This window comes from Leptodactylus fuscus, chromosome 7 (assembly GCF_031893055.1).
Source record: "Leptodactylus fuscus isolate aLepFus1 chromosome 7, aLepFus1.hap2, whole genome shotgun sequence".
Taxonomy (NCBI): Eukaryota; Metazoa; Chordata; class Amphibia; order Anura; family Leptodactylidae; genus Leptodactylus; species Leptodactylus fuscus.
Window position 1 is genome coordinate 18,652,853 of NC_134271.1, and position 20,546 is coordinate 18,673,398.

General features: G+C 44.6%; 1 protein-coding gene and 1 long non-coding RNA gene across 2 annotated transcripts; one reads left to right on the forward strand and one right to left on the reverse strand.

Moving 5' to 3' along the window:
* Window positions 1–850: 850 nt before the first annotated feature.
* Window positions 851–12,774, reverse strand: CSRP3 (cysteine and glycine rich protein 3). Its single transcript, XM_075280472.1, has 6 exons — window positions 12,555–12,774; window positions 10,268–10,396; window positions 2,739–2,907; window positions 2,308–2,440; window positions 1,375–1,468; window positions 851–1,017 (listed from the first exon to the last, which is right to left on the reverse strand). Exons 2-6 carry the CDS (start codon window positions 10,377–10,379, stop codon window positions 941–943), a joined length of 585 nt encoding a protein of 194 aa, XP_075136573.1. The 5' UTR covers window positions 10,380–10,396; window positions 12,555–12,774; the 3' UTR covers window positions 851–940.
* On the forward strand, window positions 7,765–12,374 carry LOC142212513 (uncharacterized). The gene is made up of 3 exons (XR_012717197.1): window positions 7,765–7,930; window positions 9,869–9,917; window positions 11,677–12,374. It is a non-coding gene; the product is annotated as an uncharacterized LOC142212513 (long non-coding RNA).
* Window positions 12,775–20,546: the final 7,772 nt, after the last annotated feature.

A 20,546-nucleotide genomic window follows, 5' to 3' on the forward strand; every position in this document is an offset into this window, starting at 1 on the left:
CGTCTGGAAAAGGCAGCCTTCAATCCCGAGACAACTGGAGCAGTTTGCTCATGAGGAGGGGGCCAAAATACCTGCTGAGAGGTGCAGAAGTCTCATTGACAGTTACAGGAATCGTCTGATCGCAGCGATGGTCTCAAAAGGTTGTGCAACAAAATATTAGGTTACGGGAACCGTCATTTCTGTCCAGGCCTGGTTCATGAGGTTTATTTAAAAAAAAAAAAAAAAAAAATCTGTTGAAGCGAAAAGCAAAGTCTGACTTTCATTTGTTCATTTTCATAGAATTTTTATTTATTACGTTTGTCAGATTCAAGTGATTTCTGTGACCATTGTGGCATTTTCTTACATTAAGCGAGGGGGAACAACAGTATGTCTTTGTAGAATGGGAGGAAATCCACGCAAACACGGGGAGAACATACAAACTTCTTCCAGATGTTGTTCCTGGTGAGATTCGAACCCAGGACTCCAGTGCTGCGAGGCTGCAGTGCTAACCACTGAGCCAGTGTTGCCTCTTCCTAAATTCATTCTTGTGCAACCAATGGGAATCCAGAATTCAACTACCTGTAAGCAGTAAGAAACCAGAATCTAGACTCACACAACCAATGGGAATCCTAAATCCAGCTTGTACAACTAAAGGGAAACCAGAATTCAGCCTTGCCCACTCAATGGGAATGAATAGGAATCCAAACTCTAGACACACAAACAATGGGAATCCAGAATCCTACTTCTCTCGACCAGTGAAACATTTTGATTTGGTCACTGTAGTTTCTCTTCCATGTGTATTTGTAACCAGAATGACTTCTCACCCAAAAACAACAAAACAGCCTCTTAAGTTTCCAAACTTTATTGACACTTTTCCAGAACCAGTTTGAGTATTTCCAGAACTTTAACATCTTCAAGTATTGTGAATATGTTCTAACATTGTGACACACATAGGCGCCGTTCAACCTTCTTTCTGCTCCACCTGCGTCAGACCTCCAAATCCTATTCCCTTTGGACCAAAGTTTTTGGCATAGCAAACTGTGTAGAAGATGAAAAAGAGAAAGTGATGTTAATGTAATCACCAGCGAGGCCAAGTGTGAGCTGGTACTGGATACTAAAGCATCAGTATTGAGATTGCAACTTCCATCTGGCCCATAAGCCAAGGAGACCCACAAATTACCCTAAACACACTAAGATTGAATGAACCCCTTAGCCCCCATAACCATCACTATCAAGAATTTGTTATAGGGAGCCCTGAACAAAAGATTGCACCGGGGCCCACGAGACTTTAGCTACGCCACTGAGTTCACCCATTGTTTCAGCTGGTGCATTGGGCGGCCCCCACCTCCTCTGGGACCCCCAGGGTAGTAACAAATATATGACATCATCTCTGACCTTTACAGTAGATTTCTCCATCCTTCTCTGTAACAGTGGTGGAGTCCAGGCTCTTCCCACAAAATGCGCACCGGAAACAGGTTTTATGCCAGGGCTACGGAAAAAGGAACACTCAGAATGTAACCCTAGAGGTGATCACAACTTAACCTTTCCCAAGCATCTAGCCATAAGTTCAAGTCCCTGTCCCATCTATGCACACAGTTATGGTGACCGTGCAGGGTTCAGTGCCACACTGTGGACCACACAAGGTTTAGTGTTGTATTGTGTGTTGCACTATATAGTATGTTGTGTTATATTCTTATGTCACTGGTGCAAGTCATTGCACAGTCAGCGGTCTAGGGCTTGCTGGAAGAAGTATGAATCCCTGACAGCTTAGAAATGGAACAAAGTTGAAGCTCTTTGTTGCTTGCTTGTGGTGACGTCAGATGTCGCCCCGGTTAACCAGGGTGGGAATGGGCTTCTACTTAAAGGGCCCATTTCTGCCCCTGGTGTGGGCCGGCTTGCAGGAATGGAGGTTTCCTTGGGATTTGGCAAGTTTGGAAGATTGTTGGACTACATGTAGAGGGAAGAAGCCAGAAAGATGCCTTCTGGTTCCATGAACCAGCACACTTAAGGCCGCTCATGAGTAAGAAAATGAGTTCTCCAGCGGTGGGCAATGCATCCCTTTCAACAACAGAAGCCTGTTACTCTTCATCATGGCCTGTGGTCATACAAGCTTATGGGTTCTTTGGTGGCAGCCATTACCCCTGCGACAGTGGAAGCTTGTAGTTCTTCGCCATGTCTTATAAGCTTACAAGCTAGGTTTTGAGTAAGGGTATGGGCTTTTGCATTATAGATACAGTAATGTCACTCTCCAACACATAACAAGTGTGATAAGATCAGCTAACCGGTAACTTTGTAGTCCCCAATATGGCCGTAGTATCGGACACTCACCAGTCCACCGCCCATCACTTTCTCGGCAGCATAGACAGATTTTCCACATCTGCGGCATTTTTCTGTGGTGCCAAACTTCTGTGAGAACTTGGAGGTGTGTGTCGTGGTGGGTGAGCCCCGGGATGGATGAGTCCTGAAAATATATCCGGTATTACTACAGGGACATCATCTCCTAATACGGTATCCAGGCTACAGGTTATAGTCCTATGTGAGCAAAATACAGGTTACCTGCACTGACACATTGTAGCAAATAGAGGAAGGATTTGTGATGGTTCTGTGGTTAGATTACGGAGAATTGTGTAGACTGGATACAACTGTAACAAACCCTCAGCTGTGGGGGGGGGGTAGGGGGGATTGGAGTAGGAGGGATGACAGACATCAAGCAGAGATCTTGAAAATATCAAGGAATTTAGTCAATCGATTGTACTCACTGAGCAACTTCAATACCAAATCTCTCCCCTGTGTCTGTGCTCAGGCAGCCAGCACCTTGCCCATAGCCGTATCCCTTGGGGCCATACTTTCTCCCATAGCAAGACTTGCAGTAGATTTCAGATTCATGAGCGGCAACTGTAGTGCTGTCCAGAGCCTTCCTGCAAACCACTGCAAGACACAACACCAATTACATACAGTGATATAGGAGCCGGGTGTGCATGGAGTTGTCACCTAGAATTGTAAACGGGTAACACATGTATTGGGGGGTACAAAAGGATCTGATGTCAATAAATCAAAAATGGCCAGTCCGGCTGCTCCAGGTCTGGATACTTGATTCATTGAACATCCATCAAATGGACATCTCACGCTTAAGAGTCTAAAAGGGAATTACAACAAGTAATCTATAAAGCAAAATACGGCTGCGTTCACATCTGTCGGAGGATCCATTAATATACCTTCAAAAAGTCACAGTAGAAAAAGTGCTGCATATATCGCTTTTTAATTTGTCAAAATGGACACCCTAACATTACGTTTCCTAAATTACATCCTGTATTATATTCCAGAGCTGTGATCACTATTCAGCTGGTGCAGTCACTGTGTATATACATTACATTACTTATCCTGTACAGATCCTGAGTTACATCCTGTATTATACTCCAGAGCTGCGCTCACTATTCTGCTGGTACAGTCACTGTGTATATACATTACATTACTTATCCTGTACTGATCCTGAGTTACATCCTGTATTATACTCCAGAGCTGCGCTCACTATTCTGCTGGTACAGTCACTGTGTACATACATGACATTACTTATCCTGTACTGATCCTGAGTTACATCCTGTATTATACTCCAGAGCTGCACTCACTATTCTGCTGGTACAGTCACTGTGTATATACATTACATTACTTATCCTGTACTGATCCTGAGTTACATCCTGTATTATACTCCAGAGCTGCGCTCACTATTCTGCTGGTACAGTCACTGTGTATATACATTACATTACTTATCCTGTACTGATCCTGAGTTACATCCTGTATTATACTCCAGAGCTGCGCTCACTATTCTGCTGGTACAGTCACTGTGTACATACATGACATTACTTATCCTGTACTGATCCTGAGTTACATCCTGTATTATACTCCAGAGCTGCACTCACTATTCTGCTGGTACAGTCACTGTGTACATACATTACATTACTTATCCTGTACTGATCCTGAGTTACATCCTGTATTATACTCCAGAGCTGCGCTCACTATTCTGCTGGTACAATCACTGTGTACATACATTACATTACTTATCCTGTACTGATCCTGAGTTATATCCTGTATTATACTCCAGAGCTGCGCTCACTATTCTGCTGGTACAGTCACTGTGTACATACATTACATTACTTATCCTGTACTGATACTAATAACCCCAAATGCCTGATATTAATAGCCCTAGTAACCTCAGTATGTACTTGTGTTTTCTTTTTTTACTTTCACTTTGCCGTACTCTCCTCTGCTCCTTCTTTCTGTGCAGGATGTAATGGCAGGAGCTCCATCTCCCCGCCTCCTGGGCTCTCCTCACCCCTCTCATTGGATGGGGGGGGACACGTCCTGAGAGCACTGAATGAGCTACACATCCTTCTGACATATACTTTCCCTATCTACCGAAAGGGGGCCCCTGCAAGTGCTGGGGCCCTGGGCAATTGCGCAGTTTGCACCCCCCCCCCCCCAACACCGGCCCTGCTCATAGGCTACCGTGGGAGCCCTACAGAGAGGGCTCCATGGCCATGCTGGCTGCTTCTCTATTTGTAACCCCTTCTCACTCCTCCTCCACACAGTATAATGGCCGCTTATTGCCCCCACACTGGGGTGGGTTTAGACACAATGTGGCCCTGGGTAAGGGAATACATAAAACAACAGCGGCTGGCGTGCTTTTTTAAAAAAAAATTGTTGTTGTTTATGTTGTTTGTTTGACTTATTTGTATACTATAAATAAAGATCGTATAAAAAAAATAACAGTGGCAGCTATGATGACATCACCGGGACATCACAGATTCCACATGACATCACAGGAATGGAATATGTAACGTTGCACACTGGCACCATCTTGGGTCACTTAAGCTTGATATCTTGAAGAGGACGTTATGTCCAGGTAGGCGGCTCTTTATTCCAGGCTGAGGCTTCGTTTGCACATGGTAATGAGGGAGGGGGAGCAGTATAGAACTAAACCATTAGCTCCCAAAAATCTGGGTAACATTAGGTTCATACTAGCCTTGTCCTCTCTGTTGTTCGGGTCTGCTGATGGGCCCAAAAAACAGAGGGTCGGACCACTGTTTCCATGGTAACATAGTACACGGGCGGACCCTATTGACTATCATGGAGTCCACTGGGTGTCTATCAGGTGTCTCAGATGTCAACCTCGCCTAAGAAGCCCGTTCTCCTTTCCTGCAGAGATTGTCAGGAGTCCAAAGCCGTAGAGAGAAGGGCTACAGGTAATCATTTAGTCTCCAAGATGGCACTGCTAGACGTCTATGATCTGTCATTACATGTTGTCTAATTCTAATTCCTGGTTCCTCTTTTTTTTTACCGTATGTACTGTCACTATATCTGGAGACACCCGGACGTCTTATTCGTGGTTTGTTCTGGTATTATAACAAGGTAGATATTATCTTAGGGGGTGTATACGGACACCGGCGGTCACCTCTAAAAACCCATTCAAATGAATGGGTTTTAAAGATGACCACTCACAAGCCGTCCCCTGTCCAGTTTCCCCGGGGTTTAGGATGGAGACCACGGGGCGGACAGCGGTGGTAGTGTGAATGCCCCCTTAGAGAATTTAGGGGTAGTTTTGCTAAATGTGTGCCTCATTTTAGAGTCCATCAGATAATAATCTTGTTTGCTTGTACTGTATGTTGCACTTGTATAGAGTATAAGAATGACTATAAGTTGTTACTAACGTGAGCGCTAGTGTGGAAGTGGGCAGTTTCCACACGATCCCCTCGTCATGGCCAGCCTGGCTGGGTGACTCCTGTCCTAGGGCTGCGTTTCCCGGCTAGCGGTTGTTGGGCGTCCATCAACGTCAGCGAGTACTGTCAGCCCCCATAATGTACTAACCATAGTGATACGGTGTGAACGTTGGAGACAAGAATCCCTGACTGTTGTGTGTCTGGGCCCTGGAGTGTCTGAAGTGTGATTGTGTATAAGGGATTGAAGCCTTGCGGACATTCTCATAAGTGTCCCAGGGCCGAGTGTGAGAGAATATAAAGAAGGGTCGAATCTCACGGTAGACATCCCCTTCTGTGACAGGCGAGCACTTTGTGTTCTGATAAAGGAACTCTCCAAGAAGAGAGGTGTCATAAGACTTTATCCTGAAACTAATGCCTGCCAGCGCTGTGCGAATGTGAATAATATAATGAAGTATTGTATTAGATTGCAAGCTCTTAGGAGCAGGATGTGTATTGTATTAGATTGTATGCGGACATCGGAGGTCACCTTTAAAAATCAATTCAAATGAATGGGTTTTAAAGCTGACCGCTGGCAAGCCGTCCCCTGTCCGGTTTCCCTGGGTTTTGGACGGAAACCCCGGGGCGGACAGCAGTGGTAGTATGAATGCCCCCTTAGAGAAATTAGGGTAGATTACTTACATGCTATGCCTCATTTATAGATTCCATAAGATAATAATCTTGATTGTTTGTATATTGCACTTGTATATAGTATAAGAATTCCTATAAGTTGTTACTAACGTGAGCGCTAGTGTGGAAGTGGGCAGTTTCCACACGATCCCCTCGTCATGGCCAGCTTGGCTGGGTGACTCCTGTCCTAGGGCTGCGTTTCCCGGCTAGCGGTTGTTGGGCGTCCAGCAACGTCAGCGAGTACTGTCAGCCCCCATAATGTACTAACCATAGTGATACGGTGTGAATGTTGGAAACAAGAATCCCTGACTGTTGTGTGTCTGGGCCCTGGAGTGTCTGAAGTGTGATTGTGTATAAGGGATTGAAGCCTTGTGGACATTCTCATAAGTGTCCCAGGGCCGAGTGTGAGAGAATATAAAGAAGGGTCGAATCTCATGGTAGACATCCCCTTCTGTGACAGGCGAGCACTTTGTGTTCTGATAAAGGAACTCTCCAAGAAGAGAGGTGTCCTAAGACTTTATCCTGAAACTAATGCCTGCCAGCGCTGTGCGAATGTGAATAATATAATGATGTATTGTATTAGATTGCAAGCTCTTAGGAGCAGGATGTCTCTTTCTTTCCTTACAGGGTAAGCTCTGCAGAACAAATAATAATAATATACACAGCAATATGCAGCAGGACAGTTTGGATCCAGGGAGACATCCGATCGCCACATGTGGGGTCAGGAAGGAATTTTTTGCCCCCCTGAGGTATAACGCTCCGGGGAGTTCGTTTTGCCTTCCTCTGGATCTTTGGGTTGGTTGGCTTTTGAGTCAGTGACCCATTTGTTATAAGTTAAAGGGCCAGTAATAACTTTATTACAATGTTGCTTATTGTTGCTCAATAAAAAAAAAAAAAATCTATATTGTGTTTTTTGTCTTTTGTCTGGATCTCTCCTTACACACTAGCCATGATGATTGCGGCCGCTCAGTAATCCAGAACTAGATTTGTCTGCTGATCCAGTATATAATAAAGTGTATCATCTCCTACACACATGGTAGCAGCTGCTGCAGTATTGGAGACTATGGGGGCATTGGGGGGAGCTATATACCAAGAGCAGATAACACATAACTCCATCTCATAATATTAACTGTGTTATGAGGGTCAGTCTCTGTGATGGGGACTTCTACTCTTCTTCTCTTCTATACACCACATACTACCTCAAAGAAGCCTGAAGACAGGGGTTTTCTCCATACCGTAGATATTCCGTTTTCCGTCTTTATGCAAATGAGTTCTCTTGTTTCACTGGGGGCGGGCCCCAGTGCTCAAACAGTACTGGGGGCGTTCCCAATGTTGCAAGAGAACTCTCCAGGGCTGCCTCCTTCTTTTTCAGGAACCGGCAGAGCCGACTGCGGTCTTATACCAGGAGCACAGACACACGTCGGGTGTGGGCTTGAGCTTACGTGGTCATGTCACCCGGCATGTAGTAGACTGCTCAGAGGGGGTGTTGGAGGGTACTGAGGCAGAGAGCAAGGCAGGGAGCCCTGCCAACTATCTAGAATAGGGGACGGCCACTGGAGCAGCGCTGATAGGTGAGTGGTGAAGCAGTCACTGTGTACATACATTACTTATCCTGTACTGATCCTGAGTTACATCCTGTATTATACTCCAGAGCTGCGCTCACTATTCTGCTGGTACAGTCACTGTGTACATACATTTCATTACTTATCCTGTACTGATCCAAAGTTTCATCCTGTATTATACTCCAGAGCTGCGCTCACTATTCTGCTGGTACAGTCACTGTGTACATACATTTCATTACTTATCCTGTACTGATCCAAAGTTTCATCCTGTATTATACTCCAGAGCTGCACTCACTATTCTGCTGGTGCAGTCACTGTGTACTGTAAGCCGATGGCTGGTCAGGTAATGGAGGGGGTGTACATCTCACCCAGACTACTCAGGTGGGTGAAATTAGAAAACTCCAGGAATGTTTGTTCTCAGCAAACAACTTTCGTCTGCTGAGCATTTTGGTAAATGCTCAGTACTGGGCTGGATTTTTAGGAATGACAGGTAGGTTGGTAGTGGGACCTGTAATTCCACCCCCCTCCAGTCCACACTTTGGAGATGTTCCGGCAGCGACTCAGTAGCAGAGAGTCTCCTCATCAAGAGGGCTTAAGAAGCCAGCTCCAGCAGCAACACTTTGGCGGTGCTTGGCTGGAGAGCCAAAGAGAGAGGTCATATTTTTGGAGCTGTGTCCTGAGTGATTCTACTGGCTTTTGATTTCTGTGATTCTAGGTGAAGTAACCTATTCTATGCTTAGTTAGAGCCTAGCCGGGCAGGGATTTATTTATTTTTGTATTCTTTCCTTTTGTTGCTGCACTACCTTTTTGAGAGAAAATCAAACTCTACTATTGTTTTGGACTAAAGAAACTGGACTTGTGTGTCTATGCCACCCCACCTAGCAACCCCAGACCCTGACAGTACATATATTGCCTTGCCCCAGGGCTATAGGTCATCCATAGTGAATTCCTTGGACCCTGCTCTGGTTATTTTTAGCATTTTGCTCCTGTGACCTTTTCTTGTGCTTACATGAAATCCAATATGAACATGACAATACTCTCCAGTCTCGGTCAGTTCTCGGCTCATAATCTCACAATCCAGGACACCGCGCTCCGGAGATAATGTCCAGAGTCAGAGTCAGCCGTTATTTCTGTCCTCACAACCCGCACATTGTGACTCATCCCAGGGTATCGCGGCTCTGGCAGATCTCCCAACCCCGGGACTGGAGGGATGGAAAGTCTGACAGACAGATCCCGGTTATTCTTGGAAAAGTCTGGGAGAATTTGCTTTGACAGATGCAGAAAGATCCGGCTGAAGTGATATCGTCAGGATATTTCTGAGACTTGTCACATCACGCCTGCGGCCCCCACAAGGATATCCAGAGCTGTGATACACGAGGGACAGAATGAGCCAAAATCTTGTCTGCAGCCTCATACACATGGAGCTACTGTAGTTACTGTGCAGAGGTGCATGATGGGACGACTCTGTATCCAACACAGAAATACACATTACAAGAAAGATGTCAGAACCTACAAATCTCAGCATGGCTGGCGGACTATCCCATGTGTACAGGAGTGCAGCAATATCAAGAGGACAGAAGGATTGGGCATATTGGATTTTAACCTGCCCCTTCGCTTTTTTTTTTTTTTGCAGGGAAGTCGGGCCAGAAGCTTCTTCCCACAAACCATTTATGCACACTCAGACGAGGAGAGCATGCGTGTATATAGAGGAGTCAGGAGGAATAGCATTTGTTCCCAGCAGTTGTATGCAATTCACCTTTACGGCTCCTTATGGAGCGGACATTACTCCACTTCCCATTCTGGATGCATGTCCTGCTTGGCAGAGCTGAGTGTGCATGTGTATGGGGGAGTTTAATGTGAATGCTGGGTGAATACGTTATCATCTGACAGCTATCTATAATGTATGTCCAGCGTAACTTTGAAATTTGCCCCAATATCTGTTCTCAGGAAAGTTGGGAAGATTTCAGACTACCACAGACTTCAATAGATAAAGCAGGTAAGATGGAGAGTCACTGATCATAGCCGTGTCATGATGGTGCAGAGATAAAAACAAGAGGACACTGTAGACAACGAATATCAGGTAGACTTAAAGGGGTCGTCCGCCTATAGACACTGTGTTGGGGGTCCCAACATATATGAGAATGTGGACCTGCAAGTTTCTTTGAGAGGTCCTTGTGAATGTGCATTCTATGTAGAGGTTACATTGTTGCTACATTGTATCTCTTTATAAATGGTTGGGTAAACTAAGGGCCCCCAAGGTGTCGGGCCCCAGCCCACTGCAAACCCTACTACCCCTCAATGCCAATAGAAATGATTCAGACATTCATGTTCTCGTCCTTTACTTACTGCATATAAAACATGGTTTGTGGAAGCTGCGGCCATTGCACTGGATCTCCTCTGCATGGTAAACCGTCTTCCCACAAGCTCCGCACTTGGCACCGCCACCCAGATTTGGCATTGTGTAAGAATATAAGTCTGGAAAGAATAGAGAGAGTGTAAGTATTGTATAATACATATCTGTAGAAACCTAGGCAGGATGGAAACCATCAACAAGTAGGCTACATACTGCTAATGGATCTTCTTTTTTTAAAAATGTAGATTATAAGCCCCATATAGGGATCACAATGTACTTTTTTTTTCCTATCAGTATGTCTTTGGAGTATGGGAGGAAATCCACACAAACACGGGGAGAACATACAAACTCCTTGCAGCTGTTGCTCCTGGCGGGATTCAAACCCAGGACTCCAGCGCTGCAAGGCCACCGTGTTACCCCATTGCTGATGGATCTTTTTATGATGTCTGCCTGTATACCAATTAACACTAACAGTGCAATAAACAAAGCAGTCAGGACAGTAAATCGCACACATTGGATTTTGACCCTTAAAAGTGGAAAACTGCGGGTCATAAAAAAAGATGCAGACGACTGGATTACTAATGATAAGGTTACAGGATGCTAAAATCCCAAGAAAGAGACTAAAAGTTTGTAATAATAGCAAAGAAATTATAATAAAATAGCATAGGAATAACACCAATAATATAAATATAATAATAATAATAATAATAATAATAATAATAATAATAATAATAATAATAATATAGAAATAATATAAATAATAGTAACAATAGTATAAATAATAACATTATTCTTTTAGAAATGATTAATATACTAACAATAATAATAGAATTAATACAATAAGATAAATAGTAACATTGTTATTAGTAATAATAATAGCAACAATAATAAATAGAATGCTAATTATAAATATGATTGATAATAATAATAATAATAATAATAATAATACTTGCAATCTAATATCCCTATTTGCTGTCAGTGAATATGGGCACTCTACATGTAAATCCGTGAAATATCCCAGATGATAAAGTTCTGCATGTGCAACAATTTCCTCCAGCAATGGACCGTATTATAGTCAATGGGAGTCCCATGGGATCTGATATTGTCCGTCATTGGATAGACCATTTTTCCTTTCCAATGGTCTTGTAACAGGACAGACCCAAAAGATAAAGGTATCCGCAGCAGCTGCAGCAATCGCTGGTTTGTTACAATGTATCAGCCTTGAGTCCAGGTTGTTTAGCTCACAGAGCGTTGTCTACACCAGATACAATTGTATCCACTTAGTTGAGAGCAGGGATAGCTGTGTACAGAGTGACTAAATCTGAATGTTCTCATTCACTGACAGCAAGCAGAGATCTTGACTATACAGTAATTGAAACACAACATTTTGTTTACTTTGCAGTGACTTATATGCAGCGGCCAAACATCGTGCACCAAACTCATCATGGATCATTGCTACATATTAGTCGATGAAGTGTCTGATACAGGACAAATCCTTTAAAACATGAAGCTCTAACAACACTATTAAGACGTGTCCCATTTTTACACCCCTGGCACAGAATCCATGATAGGGTCCTGCAAGCCCAACTTTATCATCCGGCAATATCAAGGACCCCCAATGAGCCCCATTATAGGCAACCGTGTACTTCTGGAACCATTGTTGTCCATCAATGGACAGATCAGATGAACGGACAGAAGAACATGAATGTGAATACCCTGTAACCTGTATTATAGACATCTATGGATATTACGAATTTGCATCATATATCTGCTTTTTAATGGCTGTGACCGATTTTCAACTTTTATTGCACCAAAGTGCTGCAGAACCTCTTTCTTTGAGTATATGTAGCTTATAAGTAAATCTATGTGTCAGCCTGGTAACAGACTACGAGCTAGTCCAATCTTGTAGTCGTGGGAACAGATCGAATATGACTGGAGGAATAATAATATAATAATAATAAATTTTATTTATGTAGCGCCAACATATTCCACAGTGCTGTAGACTAAATGCATGTTTGTTTGTGGTATGTATCTATAATACACTGGTAATATGTATCCATTGAGACACATCAGTCTGCATAGGAGCTGTATACATGAAACGGTAGATTAATTTTTGCTCATTGTTAAATATTTTGAAGCAATGAATATAATAATGGATATTACAATGTAAATCCAAGACGGAAGAAATAAAAAGAGTATCTTAAAAACTAATGGTCCAGCATAGATACAGCCACCCAGATCACCCAGCTCTACCATGTCCAGCATGGGCACAACACTCACCGGCTCCGCACACCAGTCCTCTGGAGATGTCTCAAGCACTGTAAGGTCTGGACAGATTCCTGGACCCTTTAAATTCCCCAGAAAGAGCTTTCCTGGGGTGATGATTGATGAAGAAGAACATCTCTGAACTCAGGCGGCCAAAAATAGCTCCTGATCAATCCCTGGATCCCTTCCTAACTCCATGAGAGAGGGCGAGCCGGATAACAATGACTTCTGGAATTTCACTCAGGAGCAGAGTGTTCCAGAAGAAGGGGGGTCTGTACCCAAGCCCACCGAGCTCGCACAATCCCCTGCAGCAGGGAGAGGGTTAACACAGGCAGACTGGCCACTAGAAGTGAGCAGCTGCCCCAAGTCTCATCCTGTAAAAATAGTGCAAAGGACAAATGGCCGGGAGGATCTATGGAGTTATAAAGGGCTTGTCCGGGGTTACAAAAACATGGCTGATATCTTCCAGAAATGGCGCCACACCTGTCCAGAACTATACCGAAGCTGAACGCCATTAAAATAAATGCATTATCGCGTAGAGACTGGGGACAGGTGGGGCGCTATTTCTGAAAAACAGCCCCTATAGTTTTCAAATACTGTACAACCCCTTTAATTGTCAGAAAGTGTCAGCCTGTCATTGTCCAGTACCCCAAGTGTCAGAGTGTCATCATCCTGTACCCCAAGTCTCAGCGTGTCATTATCCTGTACCCCAAGTGTAATTATCCTGTACCCCAAATGTCAGCGTGTCATTATCCTGTACCCCAAGTGTCAGGGTGTCATTGTCCTGTACCCCAAGTGTCAGCGTGTCACTATCCTGTACCCCAAGTATCAGTGTGTCACTATCCTGTACCCCAAGTCTCAGCGTGTCATTATCCTGTACCCCAAGTGTCAATGTGTCATTATCCTGTACCCCAAGTGTCAGGGTGTCATTGTCCTGTACCCCAAGTATCAGCGTGTCACTATCCTGTACCCCAAGTCTCAGCGTGTCATTATCCTGTACCCCAAGTGTCACCGTGTCATTGTCCTGTACCCTAAGTATCAGCCTGTCATTATCCTGTACCCTGAGTGTCACCATGTCATTATCCTGTACCCCAAGTCTCACCGTGTCATTATCCTGTACCTCGAGTGTCAGCGTGTCATTATCCTGTACCCCAAGTGTCAGTGTGTCATTATCCTGTACCCCAAGTATCAACATGTCATTATCTTGAACCCCAAGCATCAGCGTTTCATTATCCTGTACCCCAAGTGTCAGCGTGTCATTATCCTGTACCCCAAGTGTCAGCGTGTCATTATCTTGTACCCCAAGTGTCAGCGTGTTATTATCCTGTACCCCAAGTGTCAGCGTGTCATTATCCTGTACCCCGAGTGTCAGCGTGTTATTATCCTGTACCCCGAGTGTCCGCTTTTCATTATCTTGTACCCCAAGTGTCAGCGTGTCATTGTCCTGTACCCCGAGTGTCAGCGTGTTATTATCCTGTACCCCAAGTGTCAGTGTGTCATTATCCTGTACCCCAAGTATCAACATGTCATTATCTTGAACCCCAAGCATCAGCGTTTCATTATCCTGTACCCCAAGTGTCAGCATGTCATTATCCTGTACCCCGAGTGTCAGCGTGTTATTATCCTGTACCCCGAGTGTCCGCTTTTCATTATCTTGTACCCCAAGTTTCAGTGTGTCATTGTCTTGTACCCCGAGTGTCAGCGTGTTATTATCCTGTACCCCAAGTGTCAGCGTGTCATTGTCCTGTACCCCAAGTGTCAGCGTGTCATTATCCTGTACCCCGACTGTCAGTGTGTCATTGTCCTGTCCCCCGAGTGTCAGCGTGTTATTTTCCTGTACCCCGAGTGTCCGCTTTTCATTATCTTGTACCCCATGTCTCATTATCACCATAAAACACTTTCCTATCCTGTATATAATTTTTATAGTCATTGGTTGGATGGTTTTATGCGTTTAGATCATAGGACTATGACTTTTATTTTACTGACTGTTGGTGAATTTACTGACGGACGGCCCCTCTCGGCCAGCTCATCTGCACGCTTCATTGGAGATGACAAGGTGGAAGCAGCTGTAGGTCCAGCAGTCTTAGAAGTCGTGCTCTCGAATTTTCCACTTGTAATCTTTATTGATATTCCAGAGTTTATGCCGCGGCCAAGGAAAAATTGAGGCTGCGTCCACATCATCAGATGGTTTCGTCTTTTCTCGGTGACTTCATAAACCGTCTTCACCCGAGCTGTACAGTAAATCCGTAAAATATCATGAGATCATATGATCAGCGCCGAACATGACAAAAAAAGTCCATGATGGGCAATGACCTCATTGGTAAATATAAGAACTCTACTATAGAGGCACATTGAGCATTGTTCAGCCTGAGCCTCCTGGTTCATGAATGTGTAGTGATATCACTACGTAACTATCAGAACTTCTGCGACACTTAGGCCCCTTGCAGACGACCGTGGCCGTATTTCACAGTTAACACACTGACCCATTCATTTCTATGGGCCCGTACACATATCCGTGAATTATACGGGCTGACAGTCCGGGCCGCAAAATATACAGGCCCAATTTTGCGACCCTTCCTTCAGCGGCTCCTATTCGTTTACTGAAAGAGGGTGCGGAAGCACGGCAAGCGTACGGGGACATTTGCGTGTCCCCGTGACTTTAATTTGTGTCCTGCAGCAGTACATGATCATCTGCCACCGGCCCTAGGGTATGTTCAAACAGCAAAATTTCATCAGAGTATCCCCTAGATTTCGACTGTGGATCTGTATATGGACTAGTCACATTCAATCGTGCTAGTCCATATTATGTAACCTGTTACAGTATCCACGTAAAATCCATATATCGTAGTGACATGACATATCGTCCGTGTCACGAGAAACCCTACTGATTAGGAAGAAGGCGGAGGAACCGAAAATGAAGAGGACTCGAAGGTGGAAATGCCCTTAGCTAAAGGCTGAGGCTCCACGTTGCGGAAACACTGCATTTTTTGTTGCGCTTTTTTGCGCCAAAGCCAAAAATGACTACAAAAGGAATGAGAACTATCTAGGAAGTTCTTATACTTCTCCCTTCTGCTCAATCCATTGACTTTGGATAAAAAAAAACACATCAAAATCTGAAACAAAAAAAAAAAAAGTGGGGCTTCAGCCTAAAAGTCATCTCTCCTGGTCTGATAGCTTCCATGTATCGGTGCAGGTAAACTTCACTAGCTTGAAACATTGTAGCAAACTCTTAGCTATGGGAAGTATCAGGTATGTACTTGTTGTCTTGTAAATAAAATTTCCGCTCACTGATCACAAGCAGAGATCTTGAAAATGGCAATGAAGGAAACAAAGACGATATTAGAAGGTTGTAGAATTTTTGCATTTTCCAATGTTTAATCTCAATAGACACCTCTGATAACTTCTTGGCGTCGAGTAACATGCGATGATCTGCAGCAGAGCCGAAGAATAAGTATTTTTTTCAAGTCGATTCCAGCTCTGAGGATCAAAAAGCTGAAAAGTTCAAGTGTCATAAAAGTCCGTCTGACATTACAATGTGTGACACTGAGTAACGTGCTAAGATTGTCAGCTGACTCACTATCTACAGAGGACTGAGCCGCTATCTACCGCACTATATATAGGGGAGTGAGGTCATTGTTAAAACAGACCCCCCTTGTCGTAACTGTCTGACCTTCGTCCTCCTTTTCTTCCAAGTCAAAGGGGTGAAATAATAGTATAATGGAAAGCCTGTGTGTAAATTGCTCTTATTTCCAGATCTCTGCTTGCTGTCAGTGACTGAGAACACGTCTGAAGCCGAGAACACCGAATGTATCCAATCTGGACAATTGTATCTGAGCAAAACTACTCAGAATCCAGATTTATAATGTATCACCGCCATATACCGTATTTTCCGGACTATAAGGTGCACATAAAAACCTACGATTTCCTCAGAAATCGTAAGTGCGGCTTATAGTCCGGTGCGGCTTATATATGGATGGAAGCGGCAGCAAAGTCTGCATGCCGCTTCCATACATACATAAAAGGCACCGTAAGGGTGCATTCACACTACGGAATGCCGGCGTGTATCACAGCAGTACACGCTGGCGTTACAGCAGGGCTGCCGGACACTTCCTATTCATTTCTATGGGAGCCGGCATGCCAGCGCTCCCCATAGAAATGAATGGACAGACACTTCCCATTCATTTCTATGGGAGCCGGCATGCGAGCGCTCCCCATAGAAATGAATGGAAAAAAGCAGTCCATTCATTTCTATGGGGAGCGCTCGCATGCCGGCTCCCATAGAAATGAATGGGAAGTGTCCGGCAGCCCTGCTGTCACGCCGGCGTGAAACAGAACGTGAAACTTACTGAGCGGTGCAGGGCGGGCGGGCATTCAGGCCTCCTCTTCCTCCGATGTCCTGACCACTTCCTCCGGCGCTCGCGAACTGATAATGGCCTGGGCGCATGCGCAATATCATAATGCTTCTACTACGGCTACTGCGCATGCGCCCAGGCCATTATCAGTTAGCGAGCGGCGGAGGAGGAGGACGGAACATCGGAGGAAGAGGAGGTCTGAATGCCCGCCCACCCTGCACCACTCGGTAAGTTTCACATTCTGTTTCAGGGTTTTATTTTAAAACGGGGGGGGGGGGGGGGGTAGTTTAATATAACTTTTACGGTTGGGCTCTATCAGCATGATTTTGCTGATAGAGCCCCTCCTCGCCTGCCGAGCGCTTCCAATAGAAGCAGCTGGCACGTGGGGGGTTAAGCGGCCGCTGGCAAAGTCTGCCTGCCGCCGCTTTCAATAACATATAATGCGTACCGGACTTCGGCTTATAGTCCGGTGCGCCTTATATATGAACCGAGACGGACTATAAGGCGCTCATGGGCAATGCGCCTTATAGTCCGTAAAATACGGTAATACAAACTGTCAGGACTGGATTGATGTATATATTATGGCATTCTAGGGGTTGTAGTTCCACAATAGTAGGAGAGCTACACAGGGGCATAACTTTAGGGGGCGCAGTTGCACCAGGTCCCATAACCACTGGCATCAGTAGTGAGATTGCAGCTTCCATCTGGCCCATAAACCAAGGAGACCCACAGATTACCCGAACCACACTAAGGTGGATTAAACTCCTTAGCACTGTAACCATCACTATCAAGAATTCACTGTAGGGATAATGCAAAATAAAAGGACCAAGTTGTCTCAAGACAAGGAGGACCCGCGCTGATACATTTAGGTGAAAGGAAACGACTTTATTGGAACAACACACAATGCGTTTCGGGCATGCACCCTGCCCTTCTTCAGGTGTAATGGTTCTTTAGCCGTCCAGCCGAGAAGCTTCTCGGCTGGACGGCTAAAGAACCATTACACCTGAAGAAGGGCAGGGTGCATGCCCAAAACGCGTTGTGTGTTGTTCCAATAAAGTCGTTTCCTTTCACCTAAATGTATCAGCGCGGGTCCTCCTTGTCTTGAGACAACTTGGTCCTTTTATTTTGCATTTTTCTACACCCACGTGGTGGAAGGTACCCTGCAGCTGTACCCATCTACAGGATCCCTGCCTGGATCCTGTTGCTCTGTGAAGTGTTGTGTATTCACACAACTCTGAAAGGTGAGCCTATACTGTTATTTCATCAAAACCTTAAAAACCACAGATCTACACTACGGTTTGCTCGGTGTCTTTTTCTTTCTTCTTTTGACACTGTAGGGATAAGGTAGGGGGCCCTGGACAAAAGATTGCACCGGGCCCACAAGACTTTAGTTACGCCCCTGGAGATAGACATGGCGTCCCTGCTCTGTCGCACACTCTATAAATGCCATTCCTGCCTCTAATCATTATGTTTTTTTCTTCCTGGAACAGTCTCCATTTTGGTCGCACTATCAGCAGTTTTCTGCCTGGCCATGATGTGCTGCTGAAAGCTGATGTCATGGAGGATGGCGTAACAACACCCGTAGCGATGGGCTTATCACACAGTCACTTCTGAACATTCCTTACAATGTGTCACGTCTCTGTCATCCCAATGTCAGCACCTATAGTTACCTAAAGAAAATAGAAGCTGAAAGGGGAAAGTTTCAATTTTCATTTTGCACCATCCGCTGTGCAATTCTCTTTGGAAATAATTTCTGGGATCAAAATGATCAATATACTCCTCGATGCAATTTCCAAACTGGAGGTCACTCCTTGGAATCTCCCACGGAACCGACAGCTTAGGGGCTCTGCAATTGGAATATGGCACCCGAAAATGATTCTGCTCTCCAAACGCCTAATTGATTTTTGTACCCTTCTGTGCTGTGCCCAAAACCAGTTTACAGCCACAAGTTGGATATTTCCATTGCCTGGAGAAACTGCATAAATACAGTTTGCCCTTGTGATACTAATGCACACCGGTTTAGGTTCAGGGAAATCACCATCCCTCTAGACCACCGGCGCTGATGACTTACGACATCGCGCCTGTGCTGGGGCAGAGGTCACACTGCAATCAGTGTAGGCCACGATTGGTGGACCGCAGCTTACAGTGCATTTGCACATATAGGGATTGCTCATAATGGGAATCCTGTTAGTGAGCGATCTGGGCAACAGTGCACGTGCCAGCAGAACAGGCTCTTCGTGCCCGCTCTGCATACGTGCCATAGCTTCACCATCACGGCCCTAGGAGCTTCAGTGCAAATGCACCCCTGCCAACATGCTGCAAGAATGTCCTCGGCGAGCCTCATGTGTCCCGTAGTTTGAGGACCCCTGCTCCAGGGCTACATTTGGCTTCACTATCTTGGACCACTATGGAGCCATTTAGACTCCTACCTATCTGCCATGTTGGATTTTTCCCAGGTAACCGATGCAAATCGGGATCACACTTTATGTCGTGACAATTTGTAACAAAATAACTCTACAAGTGTTATAATAGGAAATTTATTTTCAGGACACTTTACAGATCAATTTCCACATTTCATAAATAATTGACGTCTCATCGTTTCATACATTCATGTACAGAATTCCTATTTGTTCAATTTCCCACAAGACAGTCTCGGACCACAAACCTATAAAGCACAAACATCACAGTATATCTAGTGTGCAAATATACCCCCATCTATGTACAGCCACCCCCGGGAGCACATGTAACACTTCACATGCAGCAGATATACAGCACTGTGCACACCCAGGGTCTCACAAAAAATTAAAAGAACTAGCAACAAAGTTAATGTTTTCATAGACGTGACCACAAACTATACAAAAATTATCACATTTTTCATTTTTTTTTTCTTAATCGCGCAACCATTGGATGCTTATAGAGGGTTTCTAATATAAAGTACGTATAAAGTTATTCCTCACATTACAGCTTTGCATATCTGGTAATATTTCTGCTGGCAGTTGCTCCTTAGCAGATGATATATTATTGTAATACTTTATTAAAGAGGTTTATAGGCAAATAAATCCTTGTAACTTCCAAGATCTCTGCTTGATGTAGGTGAATAAGAGGTTTTCCAGGATTCAGGGTGGGGGGAGCGGTGACATCCTGGGACCCCTACCAATAAGCTGGATGAATACACTGCAGTGTTCAAGTGAGTGCTGCAACATATCAAGAATAGCGCCATACACTGTATAGTGGTTGTGCATGGTAGTGCAGCTCAGGCCCATTCACTTAAATAGGACTGAGCTGCTGCTGTACTATGTACCCAATGAACGCGACATCATCAACAGCTCAGGGAAGAGGTCAAAGCACTATGGCCTCTTTAAACAGTGGATTTATGGGGGTGCAGGATGTCAGACCCCACTGATCACATATTGATGATCTATCCTGAAGACAGAACATCAACACATAAGTCCTGTAAAATCCCTTTAACTTGCAGAGGTGAATACCGGTCCAGGAAAGGATAGAAGAACTTAAATGCAATAAATTTATGTAACAGTATAAAATAACTTAAACAGATTTAGAAACTGATATAGTGTCCGGTGCTGAGGAGCAACTGTCAGACCTTGAAATTTCAATACATGGAGCAATGTTTTAGAGGAAAGGAAACCTAGGCTCA

Excerpts from the sequence above, each read along its gene's own strand:
- CSRP3 (XM_075280472.1), bottom strand. The coding sequence starts at position 10,379 with ATGCCAAATCTGGGTGGCGGTGCCAAGTGCGGAGCTTGTGGGAAGACG. Across the intron at positions 2,908-10,267 it reads CAAACCATGTTTTATATGCA|TGGTTTGCAGGAAGGCTCTG; the intron begins GTAAGTAAAGGA and ends TGTGTCTTGCAG. Across the intron at positions 1,018-1,374 it reads TGGAGAAATCTACTGTAAAG|TTTGCTATGCCAAAAACTTT; the intron begins GTCAGAGATGAT and ends TCTTCTACACAG.